Source organism: Pararge aegeria, chromosome 25 (assembly GCF_905163445.1).
Source record: "Pararge aegeria chromosome 25, ilParAegt1.1, whole genome shotgun sequence".
NCBI lineage: Eukaryota > Metazoa > Arthropoda > Insecta > Lepidoptera > Nymphalidae > Pararge > Pararge aegeria.
The window spans coordinates 2,128,104-2,151,360 of NC_053204.1; the positions used below are offsets into that span (position 1 = coordinate 2,128,104).

The 23,257-nt window shown below is 38.4% G+C and overlaps 1 protein-coding gene across 5 annotated transcripts in view; it reads right to left on the minus strand.

Annotated features, from left to right (window-relative positions):
• The window catches only part of LOC120634789 (heterogeneous nuclear ribonucleoprotein L), a 442,186-nt gene that overhangs the window by 282,332 nt on the left and 136,597 nt on the right, over positions 1–23,257 (minus strand). For all 5 annotated transcript variants that reach the window (XM_039905592.1, XM_039905591.1, XM_039905590.1 and 2 more), the window contains exon 2: positions 17,858–17,971. In XM_039905592.1, the coding sequence (XP_039761526.1) occupies positions 17,858–17,971 (114 nt within the window). The remainder of the gene's footprint in view (positions 1–17,857; positions 17,972–23,257) is intronic.

Here is a 23,257-nt window from a genome sequence, read left to right on the forward strand (position 1 = left end):
AATGTTTTCTTGGTACGAGTACCAGCAATCAGAGCTTTGAAAAATTGTATATATGGGCTAAGTCCGTAGAGCCACTCTGCGGTCAAAAATTACTTAAAAACAGATTAAAAGTAGATATTTAGTTAACACTTGTACATATAATAATAAAAGTTTTGTTTTCGCCTTTTCGTTCAAATCGAATTTTTAATGAAGGTGGTTAATCTTTTGTATTTTACGCATATTTTGTGGTTAACATCGACGACATAATATTGAGAAAAGTAACTAAGCTTATGATAAAATAAGACAAATAATGCCAAATATTCTTGTGGACCAAACATCGTTCTCGGTTAAACGTACTTCCGGTCCGGATGAGACATAGATCCGGAGTATCGACGCCTTCACTGAGCAAACACACGCGAGATCACGGCTTATATATTTCTTACATGCACGATGCATACTACCGAAAAGATTTTGTGATAGAGACACTGAGAGCTTTGAATAAATGTATGTACGGGCGAATTCCGAAACTAATTCGCATCTAAGGTATATGTTTACAATTTACATATATCTATCGCATCGCATGCATTGGACTATTTATTTAACACTGGTGCTACCTTCATTGAATAAAAAAGCGTACATCTCCTCTTACGTCTAACTTTTTTGACGACTTCTCCGGTGTGGTAGTGAACGATGAATTATTATAAATAAGAGGTACTAAGAGCGATTTACAGCGGCGTAGATTGAAAATTTTTAATTATTATTTTAATTTTACACTCTTTCTCAGTTTTACTCATCTTTTGTCAGTTTACTAACTCGTAATATAGATTACAAGCAAACGGCAAACAAACTTGTACGTTTTAATTTTAGCAATTGTAATAATACTAGCTGAGGAAACGCATCGTGAGGAGTCTGCATGCCTATTTTTTGTCCATTACGTTCTTAAAGGCGTATGAAGTCTACCAATCCGCAAATGGCCAGCGTTGGTAGACTATGGTCTAACCCTTTGTCATTCTGAGAGAGGACCCGTAATGGATTTGTAACGATGCTGATATAGAATGTAATTTTTAAAGAGTTCGCAATTTTAATTCAGAACATCTCTGTAGAACAAATTCACAGTTAAATTAAACGTAAATGTAAAATTGTTCATTGGGATGTATCGAGATAGCGCAATCGATTGAAACCATCGCGGGGTAGAGTTCGCAAGGGAATATTGGAAAGTTTTCAAAGAAAATTGCACTTAAAAAGCGCTGAGATGTAACATTTTTAGTTAAAATCTTGGTACATTAACTAGATGAGTAGGTAGCTTTTCAACCTATAAACCTTTGGCAAACTGTTCAGATAGCAAGTTTTTTTGTATCTTTTATATATTATGTATGTGTGATTTGAGTTATTTTAACGCTTTATAAAAATTACTTTTTTTTCTAATTCTGCAAAACACCAGCACGGCTAGCACAAGAATTAAAAATTAATATCCCTTGACATGTCCACCTTATTATTTATATACCTATTATTTCCTCTTGTGGGCCAATGCTTGGAGTTGATAAAGCTGTGAGAGAAGATATATTTTTATCCTTTCCCCGGGGAGAAAATTGTGCCCTGTTCATGCTAGCCGTGCTGGGTACCCGAACCTGACGACCGTCGTTTTATGTTTTTATTGGCTTATTACTATTTGATGTATTATAGAAGACTAATATGCCCTGCGAATTTTGGGAGGCATAGTCGACACCTATTGACTATATATGAGATTATGCGTAATTTTTTTTTTCAATGAAATGTTATTTCTAATTCCTCCAAGAATATGTATACATAGTTTCATGAAGATCGTTTCACTAGTCTTCGTGTGAAAGCGTAACAAACAAACTAACTTTCACATTTATAATATCAGTAGGGAAGTATGGATATTCTTTTTTGGGCTTTGATGTTGAATTTATCCGCTATGGAGCTGAGACTGATGCATAAATGTAAAAGTTAAGTTGGATTTTTTTTTTTATTTCCCTAGCTCTTGGCTACTTGGGTAAGTAATGATGCAGTTAAGCCATCTTAACTGCCCACTAATCAGGTTAGTCTGCTACCATTAGCAGACTAACCTGATTAGTGGGCAGTTATATAAAACCCATGATCAGTTTCTACCCTAAGTCGCTTCACTGTTTTGTCAGTAAGGTAATAGCAAGAACCCGAAGCCTTCCACCGGACCAGACCAGCGCTAATTGGGCAAGCTTCCCAAATTGCACCCTCGTCGGGGATCAACCAGGGTTCCCGCTAAAACCCCAGCTCCACTGCGCCGATTTGGGTCTCAGTTTAATATAACCGCCACACTCTAAACAGGTTACCACGCTACCATCTTAGGCTGCATCACCAATCACCAGGTCAGATTGCCGTCAGAGGCTAACTTTTAGAGTAATAAAAATTACGAAATCTTTGTATGTATCAGACTAAGCTACGATCAAGACAACATCAAAGTACAGAAAATAATATCTCTTATAATACGTCAAATAATAATAAACCAATAAACTCATAAAACCACGGTCGGCCGGGTCGGGTATTTTAATCCAAAGGCAAATTTGCGCAGTCTCCATCTTCCTTTGATCCCTTGATAAATTGGAAAGGGACACAATCTACTGTATTGACAGATGAAAGGACCTACAAACCTATCAAAAAAATCTTGGATTTTCATCACCTCAATCGATGGATGGACTCTGCTGTCACTTATGGCATAATCATCCACCGATTGAAGTAGAATGCTGCGCGCAAGGTTATTTGCGTTTGTTTTTAAAAGTAATAATTTTTTATTATTTTTTATTTTGTCTTTTTAATTTTATATTTTTGACATGCCATTTGAATAAATTTATACTGTAATTTTAATTTTTAATTCGATATTGTTTATTAACTTATACTAATTGTTGCTTTGAATGTATTAATATGGGCTTTGCCTGAAATAAAGAGATCATTATTATTATTATCTATCATTTATTCTTTTTCATTTTCTTTTACATTTAACAATGCTTAAAAATTAAAATAAAAAACACAATTATAAATTTATAAAAAAAACATCTTCCATTAAAACAACCCTCCGCTTGCGGGGCTTTTGAATGCCCAAGCAACCGGCGGTCAGGGCTCCAGAGTGAGGAACCTTCTCACTATACGCGCCGTTTCAAGGACTACTGCCTTCTGTATCCGATCCTTGATCCAAAAACCGAGCGAAAGCGTCTTAAGATGTTGGTCGAAGCTTTTCGCGAGAAGACCATTGACTGAAACGACGATCGAAACAATAACGGTTATTATTATTATTATATTTGACGGATTAAGCAGATGGCCCAATGTCTGTTATTGCAAAACCATCGCCTATAGACAGAGCAACACTTCGCAGGGCATGCAAGGAACACGTCCTAAAAAGCCAATCATCCTGAGACCTTAACAATTATTAACAATTATGCATTGTAAAGTCAACATGGAGGCCGATTGGCGTAGTGATTGGCAGCATGGATTGGCACAGATTGGCGCAGTGGACAGCGTCCCTGCTGTCTGAGTCCGTGACTGTGGGTTCGATTCCCACAACTGGAAAATGTTTAGTCATGTTTTGCAGTCTCTGGGTGTTTATCTGTGTATGATAAGTATTTATGCATATTTTATTCATAAATATATTCAACAGCTATCTTAGTGCCCATAACACAAGCTACGCTTACTTTGGGGCTAGATGGCGATGGGTGTATTGTCGATGGGTATATTTATTATATTATTATTTATTATTATAATAAAAACATCTCCTGAGGATGCTCCGGTTTCGGAGCGAAACGTGCGTAGAGGGGTACATTGCCGAAAACCTATTTGGTGTGGAGTATAAGGATTGAAGAAATTACACCATACAGATTCTCCTGCTTTTCGCGGAGTACTGCAAATTAAACTTAACTTTCATACTATAACCTGAGGCGTAGGATTTAAGCCTCATATGTCTGTAATTACAGCGGCAAATACGACCTTCAGATGCGAACACAACAATAGCCTGCAGAAGTATCCAGGAATTCGGGAATCGAATTTATGTCCTCGCGACCTAACCATCAAACCAACAAGACAACTACTCATATAACCTAAGAAAGATAAGAGTTTTTAAAAATCATACACACACTACTGCAATTTTATTTCTCTTTACCTATAGGAGACATAAACTTCAAGAATCTTGGCCCGTAGCAGTCATAAAGATCGCTCACTAAAAACTCACTCTATTTTCCGCAACATTTTCGGAACACAATAAAATATCTACGAGCAAGAAGAGTACGCATTTCCATATCCTTCTATCCAGTACCCCTAGTACAAGATTTTCCCGCTCGCAATCAATGAGTCAATTCGAGTATTGAAACACTCGAACATCAGATTGAAATGGATCTTACAGGCATTGTTTTAAAGCTCAAATTTAATTGCAATTCTTCACCTAGTTTGACAGAACTTTTGCAAAATAAAAGTCAGAAGTATGGGATTTGCGACTCTTAATCTAAATAAAATATAAAGCCCTCTTCACTTTGACGGTACAGAGTTAAGTCAGCGGTGATAGCCTATAGGTAAGGGATTTGGTTTCACTTTCAGGGTGCCAATTTCGAATCCCAGTACGCACCTTTAACTTTTCTGAGTTATGTGCTTTTTAAGCAAGTAAAATAACACTTGCTTCATCGGTGAAGCAAACCTGCATGTCTGTTCACCATAATGTTTTCAAACGCGTGTGGTGTCAACCAATCTGCACTGGGCCAGCGTGATGGCCTATGGCCTACACCCTTCTGATTGTGGGAGGGGACCCGTGCCCTGTAGTGGGCCGGTAATTGGTTGGTGTGATGATGATGATACTACGTCGATACACGCATCGCCATCTAGCCCCAAAGTAAGCGTAACTTGTGTTATCGGTGACTCAGATGATGAACATTTTTTTATGAACAATATACATAAATACTTAAATATACAGATAAACACCCAGCAACTGAAAAAAATCCATGTTCATCACACAAACATTTTCCAGTGGTGGGAATCGAACCCACGGCCTTTGACTCAGAAAGCAAGGCCCACTGCGCCAATCGGCCGTCTAGACTTCGATATGCGAAAACGACTCCTCGATTGCGAGCGAGCAATCTTGTGCTAGGGCTGCAGTTTCCGGTACATGAGCGCTCGGCGCTATCCGTCATGACACGAACCCGTGTCAAGATATGCGAGTGCGAGTAAAATGGCGATGAAGAGACCAAAATATAGCGACAACATTAGCATAGAGGGTGCGGTTCGAATAAACACAAAAATGTAGGTATTTTAGTCATCTCAGATAGATTACAGAAACTTGCGGTGATAGCCCAGATGGTTGTAGCTTCGGCCACTCCGGGATGGTGTCCACGACGCTGGCCTATTTGGTAGACTTGACACGCCGTTCAAAGCATTATAGAGGACTGTCAGGCATGCAGGAAACCTTCACGATGTTTACTTCAAGCATGTGATATTTTTAATTAAAAAAAAATAAAAAACGCGCTTACCTCTGAAAAGTTGAAGGTGTCAATCAAACTCTGTCACTCCTGAAGGAAGGTATCATCGTACTAAGAAGTTAAATAGCATGTATATTTTGTTTCAAAGTATGTTTTGTCAGATCTTGTTGGTACCTTTTTTTGACATGACATCGTCTTATGATTCGATGGAGCCGGCTGCACGCACGAAAAAACATGACAACATGCGGCGTTGCCTCGCTCTGAGGCGTTCCATTTAAGACTTGAAGTGCAAGCGAGAGCGCGGAACGAGCGACAAAGAGGCATAATCGGCTTCCGCGCTCGGCAGCGTTCCACATCTGTCTCTCTCTTACTTGAGTGAGCGATGCGTCCGCGTGGACAGCTGCTATACAATAATACATTTACATGTTTTCGTCAAGTATAAAGTGCAGTGAAAAGTGAATGTGGTGTCAATTGTTTATAGCAACGATGATGATATATGGCAAACCAGTTCGGTAGGCGGAGTATTGAAAAGAATCCGGTTGCTTTGAAATCAGTTCCCCAGGAAATAAAAAGCTTCGAATTTGGAGCACCGCGTCTCAAGATATAATTCGGTAAGCGCAGAAACTATTCGATCCAGTTCTCCCTCACCATACCATTGAACTGCGAGATCCGACAGAGAAGAGTCGCTAAGCGATTAAACGTACCGGTACGGTGTCTCATAAAAACCGATTAGGGGTAAGGGTTTGTTACTTGACAGCAGATTGGCGCAGTGGACAGTGACCCTGCTTACTGAGTCCAAGTATGTGATGAACATGAATGTTTTTCAGTTTCTGGGTGTTTATCTTTATATTTAATGGGATAAAACATATGCCGTACGGACTAACGTCGTCGTAGGTAACTAAGGATTAGTATCAGTAAAATATCGACTCCACTTTCAAGGGGGCGAGTTCGAATAACATATAGCATATATGTTATTCGAACTCGCCCCAATATATATACAATAAGAAAAGTTAGAGGTGTACTAACACACACCTCTAACTTTTCTAAATTATGTGCGTTTTAAGCAATAAAATATAACTTGCTTCAACTGTGAAGGAAAACATCGTGAGGAAACCTGCATACCTTAAGAGTTTTCAAAGATTTGTGAAGTCCACCAATCTGCACTGGGCCAGCGTGGTGGACCACAGCCTTTACCTCTTCACATTGTGGGAGGAGACCCGTGCCCTGTAGTGGGTCGGTAATGGGTTGATATGATGATGATGAAAACATAAATGTATTTAGGTAAATAAAGTAACAAAAGGAGTTAATATACAATAAACAATAGATATATCCCTGCTTAGTCCAACAAAAAATAAGAACTAAAACTATCTTGGACTATATTATGCTCTTAACAATACACAGCGAACGATAAATCTTGACACACACCGAGCGCAATCTTCTAAAATTGTTAGCAAAGCTCGGACGTTAACTCAACACACTCGGTATTAAAAGTTTGAAAAACATAAGATCGAAATAAGGACACATATAGTTAAGAGTGAGCCGAAGCTGCACAAAAGAAAAAGAGTGCATAAGAACAATGCCTAAGAGAAAAAATATTTTTTAGCAGAAAATCTTGGCATTATATCTACCAGTAATAGAAGAATCTAGTATCGAATCATTAATAACATTTTATTAAATAAATCTGAAAGTTTAATGATGATTCTTCCATAACTGGTAGATATTATGTCAAGATTTTCAGCTAAAAAATGAGAGTCGATAAGATAATGTAACAAATTGCTTCAAACTAACTAAGTCTATGCACTCAGAAATGGAAGCATCTTTTTCCCTCGGTGTGTTTCTGACCTAACAATACAATCGTGTCCAAATTGAAAGCTCTGTATTGCTTTCAATTGACGATCCTATAACTTACGAGATCGACACAAAAGGAATAAGCAGTTTCCTCGAGTGTTATATATCAATCTTGCGGAGCTCACATTCCGCACGCGACTTTTCTCGCTCTGGGATTCCTTAAACGTGAGGTGCTTTTTGTTTAATTTGTTGATATTTGGTAAATGCTTTGGTCATTCTCCCTCCCATATACGAGAGATATTCTTATGTTAATTATTATTTAACTGGACGTCTGGTGACCCAAGAGCTGGCGCTTATTCAGCCCAACGATTAAGAGTAGCAATTCAAAGGGGCAATAGCGCCAGCATTTTGGGTACCATGCCCATAAGTAAACAGTTTCACGGCTTATATTTATTGTAAATATTAATTTTAGTTTGTAATTATTATTACTTATAACTTAAAGTCTGATTTTGAAAAAATAAAGTTATGATGATAAAAAAATATATATATTAAACTTCCCCCTTTCTGATTTGGGGATATTTTGCCAATCTAATCCCACTAGTATAGTCTCACGTTATTAATGCATGCTGTTGCATAAAATAGAAGTAAAATATATGCTTCCAACATTTCAATACAATAAATATCTTGGGCAATGATGTATATTTCTTTTTATTAGGACTTTTTTACTACAAATTCCCATTCTTTGAAGCTCACAAAAACCTGACGAAATTAATTATTTAAATACCTAATAGCTTTTTAAAACTAAATTGGTTTTTCTAAAAATATGAAACTGACTTTATTTTATTAATACAGTCCGTTCGTACACACGAACATTTCTCTTCATCATCATCATCAACCCAGCAACGGCCCACAGGGCACGGGTCTCCTCTAAGAATAAAAAGGGTTAAACACTTCTCTCTCTCTCTGGTCGTTCCTTCATCACTGAAGATCGTGGTCCTGGTGACATCTCAACTTCGCGTTGGTAAACTGTCTCCATGGTGTTCTGTTGGAGGCCATTTTGGCGATTTGATAGAAGCGGTCCGAATTTGATTTTTTCATCTCGTGTTGGGGACCGGCCTCTAGGTCTTTTGCCTTCTATTTTATTGATATTTGATATACAACGTGTAAATGACAACCGAAATATTACTAAACATGCTTTGCGAGTACTTTGTGTACATACAGTCTTTGAGACTTATCTGCGAAACCTAAAACCTAATCGTTTTTGAGTAAACCACTGCCATAATTTTTACTGAAAGAAATCAGATAAAGCCCTAACATTACATGCAAAATAAAAATCAAGTCACTCCTGTCACTTTATTAGGTACGTGTCGCGTAGCGTAGATACTATGCGCGTGTCGGTCTTTTATCTTCAACAGGGTTGTCATAAGCAAACTCTTAGACTGTTTTGAATTGGTTTGTATGGAAACATTAATATGCGTCTTTTGATTTAATGTTTTTACATGGTTTTGTGTAAATCCACCAATCCGCACTGGGCCAACTTGGTGGAGTACGGCCTTAACCCTTTACATTGTGGGACTCCTCCCACCTGTGCCCTGCAGTGGGGCGGTAATGGGTTGATACTCTTCCAGGGTGATTCTTTCTGAAATATACTTAACTCAAAATGTTTGTACTATAGAGGATATAATATGTGTTTAATTTTGCCCAAACTTTGTGTAGATCTGATGAATGTAATTGGAGATAGAGGACAGAACTTATCAGCGGACAGCAGCAAACCCCTCATTTAAGGCTTAGCGATACTGAATACTTTAAAACAAAATCCAACGCAGAAGAAGTCGCGGGCAACAGCTAGTAATATATATGTGTAATAATAAACAGGGGTAAACTTCTCCTATTCCATATTCCTGTGCTTTAGAATGCGGACACGTTTATTATATCCCTTGTCATCCCATGTCAGGGGATATAATCGGGGGATATAATTTTTGTCTCCCCGTGCTAGCCCTGCTAGTACAGGCAAGCTTATGAATAGTGGTTGCCCATAATCCAAGCTGGCCAGATGGATTGGTGATCGCAGTAGATGTTAGTAGTGGCAGAGAAAGCTGCTGTCCGTTCTCCATCATATTGCAACAGTATTTCGTAATGCGGCTACACGTTGTATATATAATGTGTGTATGCTTATAGATTTATAAACAAAGACAACAGAAACAGTCCTCATTTCTCAAGCCTCCTTTTCACCCTGTCCCGACGTTAAGTACCCGGTTGACAAATCGTCGAATCAGCCAAGCGTGAGCCGGCGCGCGCGATCTTATTGAATCCTACTTAATCTATTACCTTTTTTTACCTAGAACCGTCGAACTAACTTTATTTTATAAAGGCATTAACACGAAATAGAGAAATTGCAGATGGGAGCTAAACTTACTACCACCCACTCCCCCTAGTCACTTTTTTTTTCCTCTACAAGTTAGCCTGCAAAGTGACAATACAGTCTAATTAATAGTATATTTAGTGGGAATATTAAGGAATCGAAATCGCGCATCAATATTGCTTTAACATCGTGAGGAAACCTGCATACCTGAAAATTTTTCGTTGTGAAGTCTACCAATCCGCACTTGGCCAGCGTTGCGGAATGCTGCCTGAACTCTTCTCATTCTGAGAAGAGGACCTTTTGCTGTAGTGGATGGCTATGTCTTACAAGATACCTTCTGTACAAAAATATTTTTTTGTCTGCTGGAAGGCGTTGGCCGTGGCTTAGCGTTCCAGTACGATGTCGCGTAGAAACAATGCTGGTATGGGTTTAATATAACTGCCAATACCCCTTATAAAATCTTAACTCGTCATCAACTTAGATTGCAACATCACAGGCCAACTTTTAGCGTCAATAAAAAAAAAACTATGTGTCACAAAACATATCATGCTCGAAAATTTGTCAAGTTGATCATACAATACGAGTACAAATCACAATATACAGCGGAATCACGCAATACATCGAACATCAACTCGTATTAAAGTTACATTTGGACGCAGTTTCAACGGGCGGCTTAACTCACTGCAGCAACAAGTGGCACCTGACACGCACTACATACATTGCCAGTCGCCAGGATAGGTCAGATGAAGCGTGAGGACACACTGACGACAAATCGCGTGACATTTATTAACTGGCTTAAATAAGAATCTATACTTATGTTACAAATGCATAAGTGTTCGTTGTTTTCTCACTCTTTCATGCCGCAAGAGGTTTTGCATATACGTATATCGTTTCTAAGCCGGAGAAATGAGAATGGAAGATTATACCCAAAAACACAGTGGAAAGGACTTGCGCAATACATAGAACATCAACTTGTATTAAAGTTACATTCGGATGCGGTTTCAATAAGAAAACTTAACTCACTGCAGCAACAAGTGGCACGTGACACGCGCGACATACATTCGAGAGTCAACTCAAGGTAAGTTAGATGAATGTTATATATATTATATAGTTATTCGTCTAGGTCGCTCGATGGGGCGTCGAACGGGTGCAGTGCAGACAAGTGTTATGCCCGCGATACCTGCGATAGGCCGGCTCGGCTTTACATGCGTACACGCAATCCCCCCATTTACTTTGCACGCTTTTCTATTCTAAATTTCTTCTGTGTTACATGTGTTTACTTTGTATTGTATTTTAAAATTTTTGTGTGCAATATGGTTTTTAAACAAACATACAATACGTACCGAAGTAAGCAGTTTAAACTTATCAATAACAACCTATTACCGGCCAAATACAGGGCACGGGTTTCCTCTCGGTATGAGAAGGGTTTTGGCCATAGTTTACTACGCTGGCCCAGTGCGGATTTGCAGACTCACAGATGCAAATTGCAGATATCCTCAAGATATTAACCTTTGCCGTTAAAGCAAGTTATATTTTAATTGTCTATATTTAAAACGCACATAACTCCGAAAAGTTAAAAGCGATCCAACTCGATACTATATGCCGATGTTATTAATGCGATGAAAATGGAGCATTTGCCAGAAAACGTTAATCTTCCCGGGATGAAAAAAAAACCCATGTCCGTCTTCAGGCTATATTTTAAAAATCCCTAGGAACATTACCCAGGTCTAACTTCAGGATGGCTATATACGTTTCAAATTTCATAAAGATTGGTGCAGTGGTGGAGACGAAAATATACAAAATAACAACGAGCGGTATAAAATACTGAACCGAAAAACTTTTGAAAACATGGAGGGCGATGAAAATCAAAATCAGATCGAACTTGTCCGTCGTACGGATTACATCCACGACAGTTAAAGAGCTCCGGCAATAAGGGGCGGCGGGAAGTTCGTGACATCAAAGTTGGCTTGGACTGTGCACTGGCTGTATTATTCCCTGTTTTGTATTTATCACTATTGTTTTCGAAGTGATTCTTCAAAAGTCAAGATAGCTGTTGTGCAGAACAACGTTTCTATTTATTTTTCTTCTCTTGAGAAGGGGTTAAGGCCGGAGTCCACCACGCTGGCCAACTCCACACACCTTTGAGAACATTATGTAGAACTCTCAGGCATGCAGGTTTTTTCACGATGTTTTCCTTCACCGTGATATTTTAATTACTTAAAACGCACATAACATAGAATAGATAGAGGTGCGTGCAGGAATTCGAACTCTGCCTCCCCGAAAGTCGAGATACCATTCATACTCGAAAACGTAAACGCGGCTCGGGATATTAAAGAAAGAGCTGAATTATCAACTTCCATAAACACCAGTATCGAAAATTCTGGACTTTCTTTACCTTCCATCTTTCATTAATACTCCTTCCGAAGCTAAGCTGGCAATGGTCCTGGCACATAAAATGACAGGCTCCGGAATAGCTTCTAAAATGATCTTCACCAGTCGACCATTCACAGGACATGCTAGAGGACGCGCTACTTCTGATTGGCTGGAAACAGCACGCAAATGTGTAGCGTGCACTTTAGGGAGCAACTTGGCACAAGCGCCACAAGGCCATGTAAAAACACCTAAATAATTTTCTCATCTTATTACGTAAGCAATCATGTGAGATGGTGATAACAAAAAAATATCACCCGGCTAAGTATAATGTGGGCTTCTTCCCTCGTAGCTTTAGTTTTAAGTTAACGAATATGGTTATCGCCATGATCTCACTACCGTGTAATTCTCATGTAATATACGCATCAAAGGTGCCACCTATACCTTCCTACCTACTTACCTAAACTTTTATTTTATAACTTTTTATTGCAAAATATGCTTTACAAAAATTAAAAAAAAAATGTTATCATAACTGTCACTTTTTATTTATTTATCATACAGCCCACAGCTGGGCTAAAGGCCTCTTCCACGCGAGCGTTTGCCCATAATCACCACGCTGGGCTGGGTTGGTAATCGCAGTGGATGGTAGTAGTAGTATAGAGGATGCTGCCCGTTCTCCGTTATATTCCCTTAGTCACCTCGTACGAAATACGCGGGAATAGGGGTGGTGACAACTGTATTCTGATCTGCCGTCACCACACGTCACACATCTTATCAAGGTAATCAAGAATCCCAGAAAGCTCGGGACACAATCAAATTTCTTTCAAACTTCGCAATTATATCTGAACAATTTCATAAGACGCTAAATGTTAAAACATGATTTTACTGCTAGTGACACATTTTGCTTTTATTTCTCCTTTATTGTTATGACTTCAAAGTACATTTCACAAGTTGCGAAACCGACTTGGACGAATTTAATTTAAATTCTACAGAAACATGGAAACTTTCCCATAAGAGTAGAAGAAGCCTTTGCGCTCAAAAATAGGTAAAGGGGGATTTCAATCAACAAGTTGGGTTAATGACCATCCTTTCTTTCTCCTTCCATTATTCTTGTGGTAAGTAAAGAAAGACAACACAATGGACAGGCCCACTAGGACAGAGAAAGAGAGGAAGACCAAATGCACGCTGGGTAGACGATATCATAAAAGTAGCAGGTCCTCATTGGTTACGAGCGGCAGAGAATAGAGAGTACTGGTCTTCTCTGGAGGAGGCCTTTACCTTTCATGGAGAGGGTTCTTGCAAAAAAACATTAAATTGATTACTGTGAAGATGTTATGCAAATTATAACACTAACTTAAATCGACAACTAATGAATTTACTTATACATTTTAAATGAAACTACAAAAATAAAATGGATTTGAATATATTATTATTACATTGTAATCATTTGCTAATCATAATCACATTAATTTTAATTTATTTATTTCTAATATATTCTATATGCACACTGTAAATGAAATTGTACTATGGAATGCAAGAAATAAAAGGCTTTTTATTTTATTTTATTTATTTATTCTTGTGGTTTTGACGACCTTCCTGACAAAGATTTTTGACGACCTTCCGGTAGACGAGGTTCCGGGTTCGACGAGGTTTGGTGAGGGCAATTTCGGAATTTATAATTTCTGAATCTTACTACCTATCTTACTACCTATCTTACTTCTACCATCCACCGACAGAGACATGCCTACAAGTGATTCAGCGTTGCCGTATTTTGTCGATAGAAATTAGGGGGATGTGTTTAATACAACTGTCAAACCCTAACAGGTTAACCGGCCACCGTCTTAAGACTGCTTTGTGACATATCTCATCACAAACTACGGCTATACATACTCCAGCCGGTTTGGCGGCCGATTAGCAGCGACCCTGCTTTCCCAGTCCAAGAACGTGGGTTCGATTACCACAACTGGATAATGTTTCTGTGATCAACCTTAATGATTTTAAGTGTCTGGGTGTTTATCTGAATTTTATAAGTATTTATGTACATCTTTATATATTTATTTCTTGTGTGCGTGTGTATGTCACTGAACTCCTCCTAAACGGCCGGACCGATTTGAATGAATTTTTCGGTATGCGTTTGGGTGGCACCCTGGATGGTTTAGATTCACAAATCAGCCCGACAGATGGCGATGGGGTCCGCTAGTCTTATATATATATTTCTTGTGGGCGTGTGTATGTCACTGAACTCCTCCTAAACGGCTGGACCGATTTGAATGAATTTTTTGGTATGCGTTTGAGTGGCACCCTGGATGGTTTAGATTCACAAATCAGCCCGACAGATGGCGCTGGGGTCCGCTAGTATTATATATATACTTATTCATAAAATTATTGATCAGTCATCTTAGTACCCATAACACAAGCTGCGGCTTAACTACTACAAGCTAAACTACTTTGCGGCTAGATGGCGATATGTGTGTATTGTCGTAGGGTATTAAAAAAAAAACTCGCTCTCTCCGTTGCTCGCTGAGTGACTTTTCAGAGCTATAAACACTTTTTTATGACTCGGCTTGATAAATCAGAAACGTTAAAAATCATAAAATGTATTTATCAGATTAAATTTTCTTCTTAAAATGTTCCTCTATTACGTTACATATACGTGTATTCTTACATTGTTTCTGTAGAGAAACAATCAAAGAACACTCAGTTTTGAGGAACTTTACTAAAGACAAGTTGCTTTCGCAGTTTTAATAGATAAAAGTGTGAAACTTTCACAATCAAAGAACAACATAAAGTGAACCAGATAACTTTTTGCAACTGTTACTCTCTACGTCCGGAAACTATCCAAGTCGAATCAAATTTGAAACTATAACACTCATGATAGCACCCTCGAAGTTTGAGAAGTGACGCCGACTCGGGGCGACTGCAGAAATTTAATCCGATAATAATACTTCAGATGTCGCTGGAACTGTTCTTGATACGGTTACAATGATGCAAGAAATCTTTCGTGTTCAGCCTACATGCACGGACGAAGAGTAGATAAGGATGTTTTAACTTTAGCAATTTCTGAATTTACTCTGGTCTGGTCTTGCCGTGATAATCATAAAACATTATCGTCTCAACCAAAATACGACCACTGGTGGCCTTTTGATGGATTTCCTGATCCACAAATCTATATAATCTTTCCCTATCTACAGTCATTGGCGTGCATAGAGGGTATGCACAGGGTATGCAGATGATATAAAATGAACAAAATCTTGAGTACGGGTTATAAATACTTAAGGGTAGGCTTTTTATAACTCTTACAATGCCTATCCTTAAGTTTTTTATAACACTTACTGAAGATTTTCTTCATTTTATATCATCTGCATACCCTGTTCATAGCCTCTATGCACGCCACTGTCTACAGTCTACAATAATCGCGACTATTCAAAATTGTTGAGTAACTTCATGAGACAAGGACCATTAAAGCAGCTGATAGACAACGTATTGAATCCCGTGGACGGCACACAGAACCAACACGCATCGATTTTGAGACAGCTTAAAATTAGAAGTCTATCAACCACCTGTCTTAAGAGGATTCTCGAGTACTTCGGTCCCATTGCCAGAAGAGATGGAGACAATCTTGAAAAGATAGTGATCACTGGCAAAGAGACCTCGAGGACGTAGCCCGATTCGTTGGTCGGATCGAATCCGCACTGCTCCCGACACCAAAGTGAGCCGAGTCAAATGGCACAAAATCGTCCAGAAGGTTGTAAGTGGAAGGGGTCACGACCCTCAGCAATGAGGAACACGACGTAGAGAGAGAGAGATAGAGAGAGAGAAAAGAAATCAGCCCTTTTCTCGAGACTTTTCATCTTGTAACCAATGCTATGGGCCGCAAAGCTAGGAACTAAGATTAGGGGCTAAAGAAAATGAAATGGAGGATATCATCCTTGTGATCTCTCTCAATAATTCCAAAGGTTATATAAAACGTGAGCATATAGAATAATCTTATTATAATATCAAAGATTACTTAAACAATAAAAAGGCTTGTGTATGAATTGTTCTAGCTTAAATATTAATTGACTGAGATGGTGATAACAACAAAAATACCCGGCTAAGTTTGCCCTCTTCTTAGACCAGGGCGCGTTTGGAACCTAAGTTTATGTTTGCAAACGTTATTATCACCATCACCTCACAAAAATTTTGTGTATATGTATGAACGCTTCACAAGTGCCCGTGATAGGCCTACATGAATTAAGAATTCTTGAATTCTATTTTGAAGTTATAACGCGTGTAAAAGAAACATGTGTAACGGATCAGAACGTGTAATGAAGCAGATCGACCGCGGAACCTGACGTTCATTCAAGCAACAGGTCTTTGATTGTTACTTTTTTTCCTTTTCTTAACAGACTGAGCCGAGCCGCCTCGAGTAACGAGCGGGGTAAAGGAATAAAGTATTAGATTTATTTGACACACCGCCAGGAAATGAAACTGTTTACTTCATTACTTAAGCGGCGACGCGACGGAGAGAGCTATGCTTTGAGTAGATACTCCAAGCATACCTAGCTTTCATAATAAAACAAGGAATGAGGAGATCCGTAAGAGAACCAGAGTTACCGACATAGCTCAAAGAGTTGCGAAGACCATTGGCAATGGGCGGGGCACATAGCTCAAAGAACCGACGGACGTTGGGGGCCTAAGGAAAGGCGATCTCGCACCGCTAAATTCAACGTTTGTAATAATATTAATCTGATACATAAGTGTTAAGGACTACGTCAACGATAAAAAAGTTTGGGTGGAAATTATTGCTCTCACCAGGTTGCAGTTGTCAGCTTCAAACGACAATGTGAGATGGTGATAACAAAAAGAAAATCACCGTGAGTATGTCATTATTACAGTTTTAGAACTGAATAAGCTGTCTGGAATCTTTCATAGAAAATATTTCATTCACATTTCGGTTCACATCGGATAAGCATTTTCTATTGCATGGCGCATTTTTCGAGCCAAGATGGCGTGGTTTTCGCCTGTTGTGAGGTTCGCTAAAATTTGCATTTTTGGCAGTCTAATCTTTTGAGAAATCTTCTTAAGTGAACTTGTTAAGTAACAATGATTCATTGTAAAGTCAGCATCTCCTGAGGATGCTACGGTTTCGGAGCGTAACGTGCGTAGAGGGTACTTTGCCGAGGATCAGTTTGGTGTAGAGCGTATACTCCACACCAAACTGATCCTTGATGATTGAAGAAATTATAAATTACACCATACAGATTCTCCTGCTGTTCATGGAGTATAGCAAATTGAGCTTAATTTTCATAATAACTTAAGAGGTACATTATTTACAGTCTCTGAGACTTATCTGTGAAACCAAACGCTAAAGTTTTTAGTAAAGCACTGCCGTAGTTCTGACTCAATTAATTTGTCTCCTGTCTACGCGTAGCGTAGTGTAGGTAGCGCACGTAGTTTCTTTCTGTCTGTTATCTTCAATAGGGTTGTCATAAGTAAACATTCAGAATGTTTTTAATTAGTTTGTATGGAAAATATAAATATGCTACTCCTGATTTTGACCTTTACAGCGTGAGTCCATATGAAATATACTTTTGCGTCCTTTAACAGTATTTCGTAATTAGGTTACACGTTGTATAAGTGTAGATATATATATGTAACATATTATTGTTTCTGTACACCCAGCGCCCACTCATTATATCATCTGCAGTTCGGTTGCCAGGAAGAGATTTCATTTTAGCGATTAGGCCGCCAATTGTACAAGTAAAGGTAGTAGCTGATTGTGTCGTTTTATGTCTTCGTTCCTTGGTGTGAAATAAAGTGTACTTTTATTTCTTGTGAAGCGCGATTGTGAGCTTAAAGTTCGAAGGAATAAGGTCAAGGTTCTTTGTAATAATATGTTACTAATGTGTTAGGGGGTATGGCTTACCACAGTGATGGGATACGCCGGGTTTATGATGGTGTAGAGCAGGATGTGGTTGGGGCGCGCCGGTGGCTCACGCTTGCGCCGCGGCTCGCCCGACATATAATTGTTCCCATTACTCTGCAACAACAAAACAACAATTGGTTAATTTACATCAATAACAATACAAGATATAAATATTATCTATACTAATGACGGCATAAGAAGGCTCGGAGTGACTCGACGGGCGATGGAGTGAGCTGTACTCGGAGTATCTCTACGTGATCAAATCCGTAAAATAATAAATTTACCGAAATAGCTGAATGAGTCGCGAAATTGGCAATAGGCGGGACAAAGCTCGGATGGACGTTGGGGGCCCTTAAAAAAACTCTGATTTTGAAAGAATTTGTCCAAAATTGATACGTATGTTATGTACAAAATCGCATTCAAACCGGTTGTTTGATCGACAGCTACGAAGATCCATACATACAGTCACACAGACCGATAGACAAAGTGATAAAATAGATGTCGTGACAAATAACCATTCCATTCGCATGGGGGGTGTAAAAAAAACAAATTCATTAACTCTTCCTAAAAATCAGTTGAATCGACAAATCTATCACGTATATATATAAAATTGGAAGCGAGCGAATCACAAACAAAACACACGATGCGCTAAAAAAATAAAATAATGTCTATTTATGTCCCCATCACTCTCGCTTACCGTGACTCATATATAGAGCGTGCGCACACAAGCGACACGGCCGCTATGAATATTTTAAAATTCATAAAGAGCGTGCGCTACGCGAACGCGTGTTTAATGATGATTTATTTGACGGGCGAAAATTTGACAGTCGTACTTTTTATGAGAGATTATTATTGGAACACGATTTATATATTACGAACGTGCCCCCGGATTTTAAAAGAGATATCTTCATAGGCGACATAGTAATGCAATTGTAGATTCTTTATATGTACACATCGAGCTAAGAACACGTAAACGAAATAAGTAAATAACCGTAAATAACATTAAATCAGTAGGATAAAAAACACGAAACTAATGTAGGTAATAAACAAACAGAACTGCTTCGTATTATAATATTCGTATTAGGATAGCATAATAGCCATTAATTGAATGGTTAACTTACTCTTAGAAAAGTGGTTCACGGGGTTGTGAAAACACCAATTTCTTAACTTGCGGACTGTTACCAAGAACTTTTAGACTGAAAACCCAATGTGTAAGAACTTTTGATCCGAACCCTAGACCTCCGTAATCCAACTAAACTTTTGAGGAAGTTGTACAATAGATTATGTTTGTAATTTATAGAGTATGCTCTCCGTGGCACCGTTAAAAGCAAATCTAGCAATTTTATTGATTTACAATGTCGCATCTAGGCCATACCTCAATTCAATCTAAGTTTGCACAGCAATAAATTTACATTTTGGTATTTTGTAAAAGTTGCGAAAGACACGAAGACGCATGGACAACGCATAAATACTTCACTTTGCGCACGACAGTCGCGCAATGAATCAAAATATCCGGCCACCGAATGCAATTAAACGTCAGTGTGCCACTTGCCTATAAATCAGAATGCAGTGCGCAGAGCACTCAAAGCGCAGAGACACGTAATTGACAAGTGAAATGGTCACGGCTCGGTGTGACACCGTAAGCATGCCTCTCAAATATACATATAAAACTCTTTTTTTTTTTTTAATAGTAACATTTGACGACCCAAGCAGATGGCCCACCTGATGGTAGGTGCAAAACAGAGCAGCACTTCGCAGGGCATGCCAGGAAAACGTCCTGCAACGTGCCGCCATATGCTCATCAACCTCAGGCGTAGGTGCTAAGCTTTACGTGCCTGTAATCACACCGTAAACCAAGCTCAACAGCATTTAAACTATGCTGCTTAGCGGCTATGTAAGATTTTGAGCCTAAAGTGGATTTTAACTTATGTCCTGTAAATGTCACCCAAAGCCTGCCCAATAAGTCATAATTAAATCTAAACCAAGAAACAGTAAATGCCATCCTTTGGAATGTTATTAGTATTAAAAGCTGTTTTGACAGTCGTATCGGCGACGAATCTCTGTAAATCAAAATATCAATAAAACAGTCTCGGCATTTGCTTTTACATCCGAATGCGCAGAGGACTCAATCGCAGAGTTACGTTACTGACAAGTGAAATGTTCTTGGCTCGGTGTGACATCGATGCTTCTCAAACCTTCATACAAATCGTTGAAGTTGCATTTTGTATCAATATTGGATTTAAACTTATGCCCTGTAAATGTCACGCAAGTACGAAGCAATAAATGTAATTAGGATTAAAGGAGGTTTTGACAGTCGCATTGGCGACAAATCTCGTAAATCAATATATCAATAAAACGTGATTTCGTCATTTGCCTATATCAGAATGCAGTGCGCAGAGCACTCTAAGCACAGAGAGACGTGACAACTGAAATCACAGCTCGGTGTGACAGGCGTTTCGTATCGTGTGCTTCGTCGAGATTGGATTTGGACACTGATGTGTCACAAATGGACACAAAATCTTGGCGTTATATTATATCGTGTTAATATTAATTACAACTAATGGTATGTCACATCAAACATAGCGATAAACAATAGACAACGAAAACTTAAACCGAGAGACAGGCTACGCGACGTTAGTGAAGCAACGTTGGAGAATCGTTGTGCGCTCTGGTCCCGTGTATGCAACTCGACTCTGGTGTTCACAGGAATATTTGCTTATGACGTGTTACATAGGATAACTAACGAACATCCCCCACACCTTACCGTGCCAATAATAACGCTACAGATACGACGATCTGTAGCTCGGGGACGTGATTGCGTTGCATTCGATAAATAAGTGTCCAATTATCGTAATGCCGTGCATACGTTGCGAATGTGGGACCAGTCTGTATGTAGCTTTATGTGCTGTTTATGATACACGTACCTAAACTTTTAGCTAATTGATGAATAAAAATAAATATTGTATTATAACATTAATTTGTTTTTCACGCCGATGTGACTTTTGCTCTTGTAATGCAACTGTTAATAAATAAATAAATATACTGCGACAATACACACATCGCCATCTAGCCCCAAAGTAAGCGTAGCTTGTGTTATGGGTACTATGATAGCTGTTGAATATTTTTATTAATATTATACACATAAATACTTATAATATACAGATAAACACCCGGACACTGATAAACATTAATGTTCATTACACAAACATTTTCTGCAAGCAGGGTCGCTGTCCACTGCGCCAGTCGGCCATCAAAACCGTTCCTGATTAACCGTGGCCGTGAATTAAGCTGTTTTGGTATTTTTCAATATACCTCAAATTTATATGTGGTATATCAAGGATTATGAACAATCAAACAGCTATTGCTTGCTTTAGCGATAAAATTATACATCGTGAGAAAAACTGCATGGCTGAGAGTTCTGCTTAATATGGGCAAAGACGTGTAAATCCACCAATCAGCACCGCAAGATGGACACCCGTGCTAAAATGGATTAACATGATGATGGTATATTTCAATAGATCAAAAATGCATGACTACACAAAAATGTATGCCCCAGCTTCGCACGGGTTCTTAGATAGCTATATTAAAGTGGGGCAGTTTCGAATATTTTTTATTACAATTCCATAGTAAATAAATTTAATCTAGGTCGCTCAGCGTTTACAATGCGAGCACATTAAAATATGTTTATTACGAGATTACAAATATTTGAATCTCTTTGCTAATCTCTATTATAATATGCAAGTTTACTAGATAATTACCACCCTTCCTCTTTAATCACTCGATCCATTGCTGAGAACTGAATATCCACTATCCCAGCGAACAACCAGCAAGAGAGACTTTGTTTTATACTTATACTTATAATTATTTTTATTTTTATTTACTAGAATTAAGGTGTATGATGTGACGGACACAATGCTCCACAAATCAATCCATCAATTAAACGTCACGTGTGTCACTCGCCTATAAATCAGAATTTATTGCGCAGTGCACTCGAGGCTCAGAGACACCATAATAATTGACAAGAGAAATGGTCACAGCTCGGTGTGACAGGCGTACCGTATCGGGCGGCGGGTCGAGATTGGACACGGCTGTGTTCCTAATGGACATGTGATATGTTGGATGTCGATATTGTGTCAATATGGAATTTTAACTCGACATTGAATGTCAGACGAATAACCAATGTACATCGTAAACATTTTAAAAAATGATTTGTTTCTCAGCCTGCCAATTAGAAACGTGGTGTATCTAAGCTGTAGATTACATCCTCTAATATCCAACAATGACTCTCATTATTATATGATATTACTTGATGTAATTACTTTGCAACTTGTGTTCCTTGCATGACCTGAGAGGTGTTTATAGGCGGTTGTTTTCCACTTACAAACAGATGGGACATCTAATAGTTCCGTGATTTATTACTATATAATAAAATACTTTCATTACAGACTGGTAAAAAACAATAGCTGTAAACAAACTGCTCTAGCGCTATGTTTTTATATTAATGATATATGCCAGTGTATACCAGATCTATATAAATATGATATGGATTGAAAATGATTTTTAATCAGTCGCTTTAGTCATGAATCAACCAATCAATTAAACGCCACTTGCCTATAAATCAGAATGAAGTGTGCAGAGCACTAGAGGCGCAGAGACACGTAATTTACAAGTGAAATGGTCACAGCTCGGTGTGACAGGCGTATCGTATCGGGTGCCGCGTCGAGATTGGGCACGGGTGTGTCGTACGAAATGTTGTAGGCTCTCTATATTATATTTCCACAATAGCGTCTTGGGCGTATATTTTTTTTTAAAGCGAGCGTGTCTAAGCTTAGAAGAATCATCATAAATTGTTTTACAATTATTTTAAGTAACAAAAAATAAATGTGTTTATATTATAGTAGGTAAAAACAAAAATGCTTAAAAAAAACCTGAACAATATTAAAATAGTACTGCTTTAAGCATTGTAAACGTTCTGTATTTAAAACAAATCACACTAACAAATAACTCTTCATAAATTAAAAAAAATATATATTAGTATTCAGAACGTTTAATTTAGCGAAATTCTAAGGTACATAGCATAAAAAAATAGCACAAAAATTCGTCGTTTATAAAATCTAGATTCCCAAGATTTTTTCCTTAGTGCAATGCTTAATTTCCCTGACCTGCTGACCCTCTTGACACGTAACTTTAAAATTAAAATAGGGGAGGTCAAAAAAGTTCCCCGGGCAAGGGTCCCGATTCAATACGACTTTAAAAACGTATTCGTAACTATGCGCGAGGTACATTTTGTGACGTGACGAATTTAACACTTCTTCCGTAAGACTCATTATCATCAGCCTATTAACGTCTTACTGATACGTGCAGGCCTACATTGTTTCTACTTTCTAAAGACATGTTAAC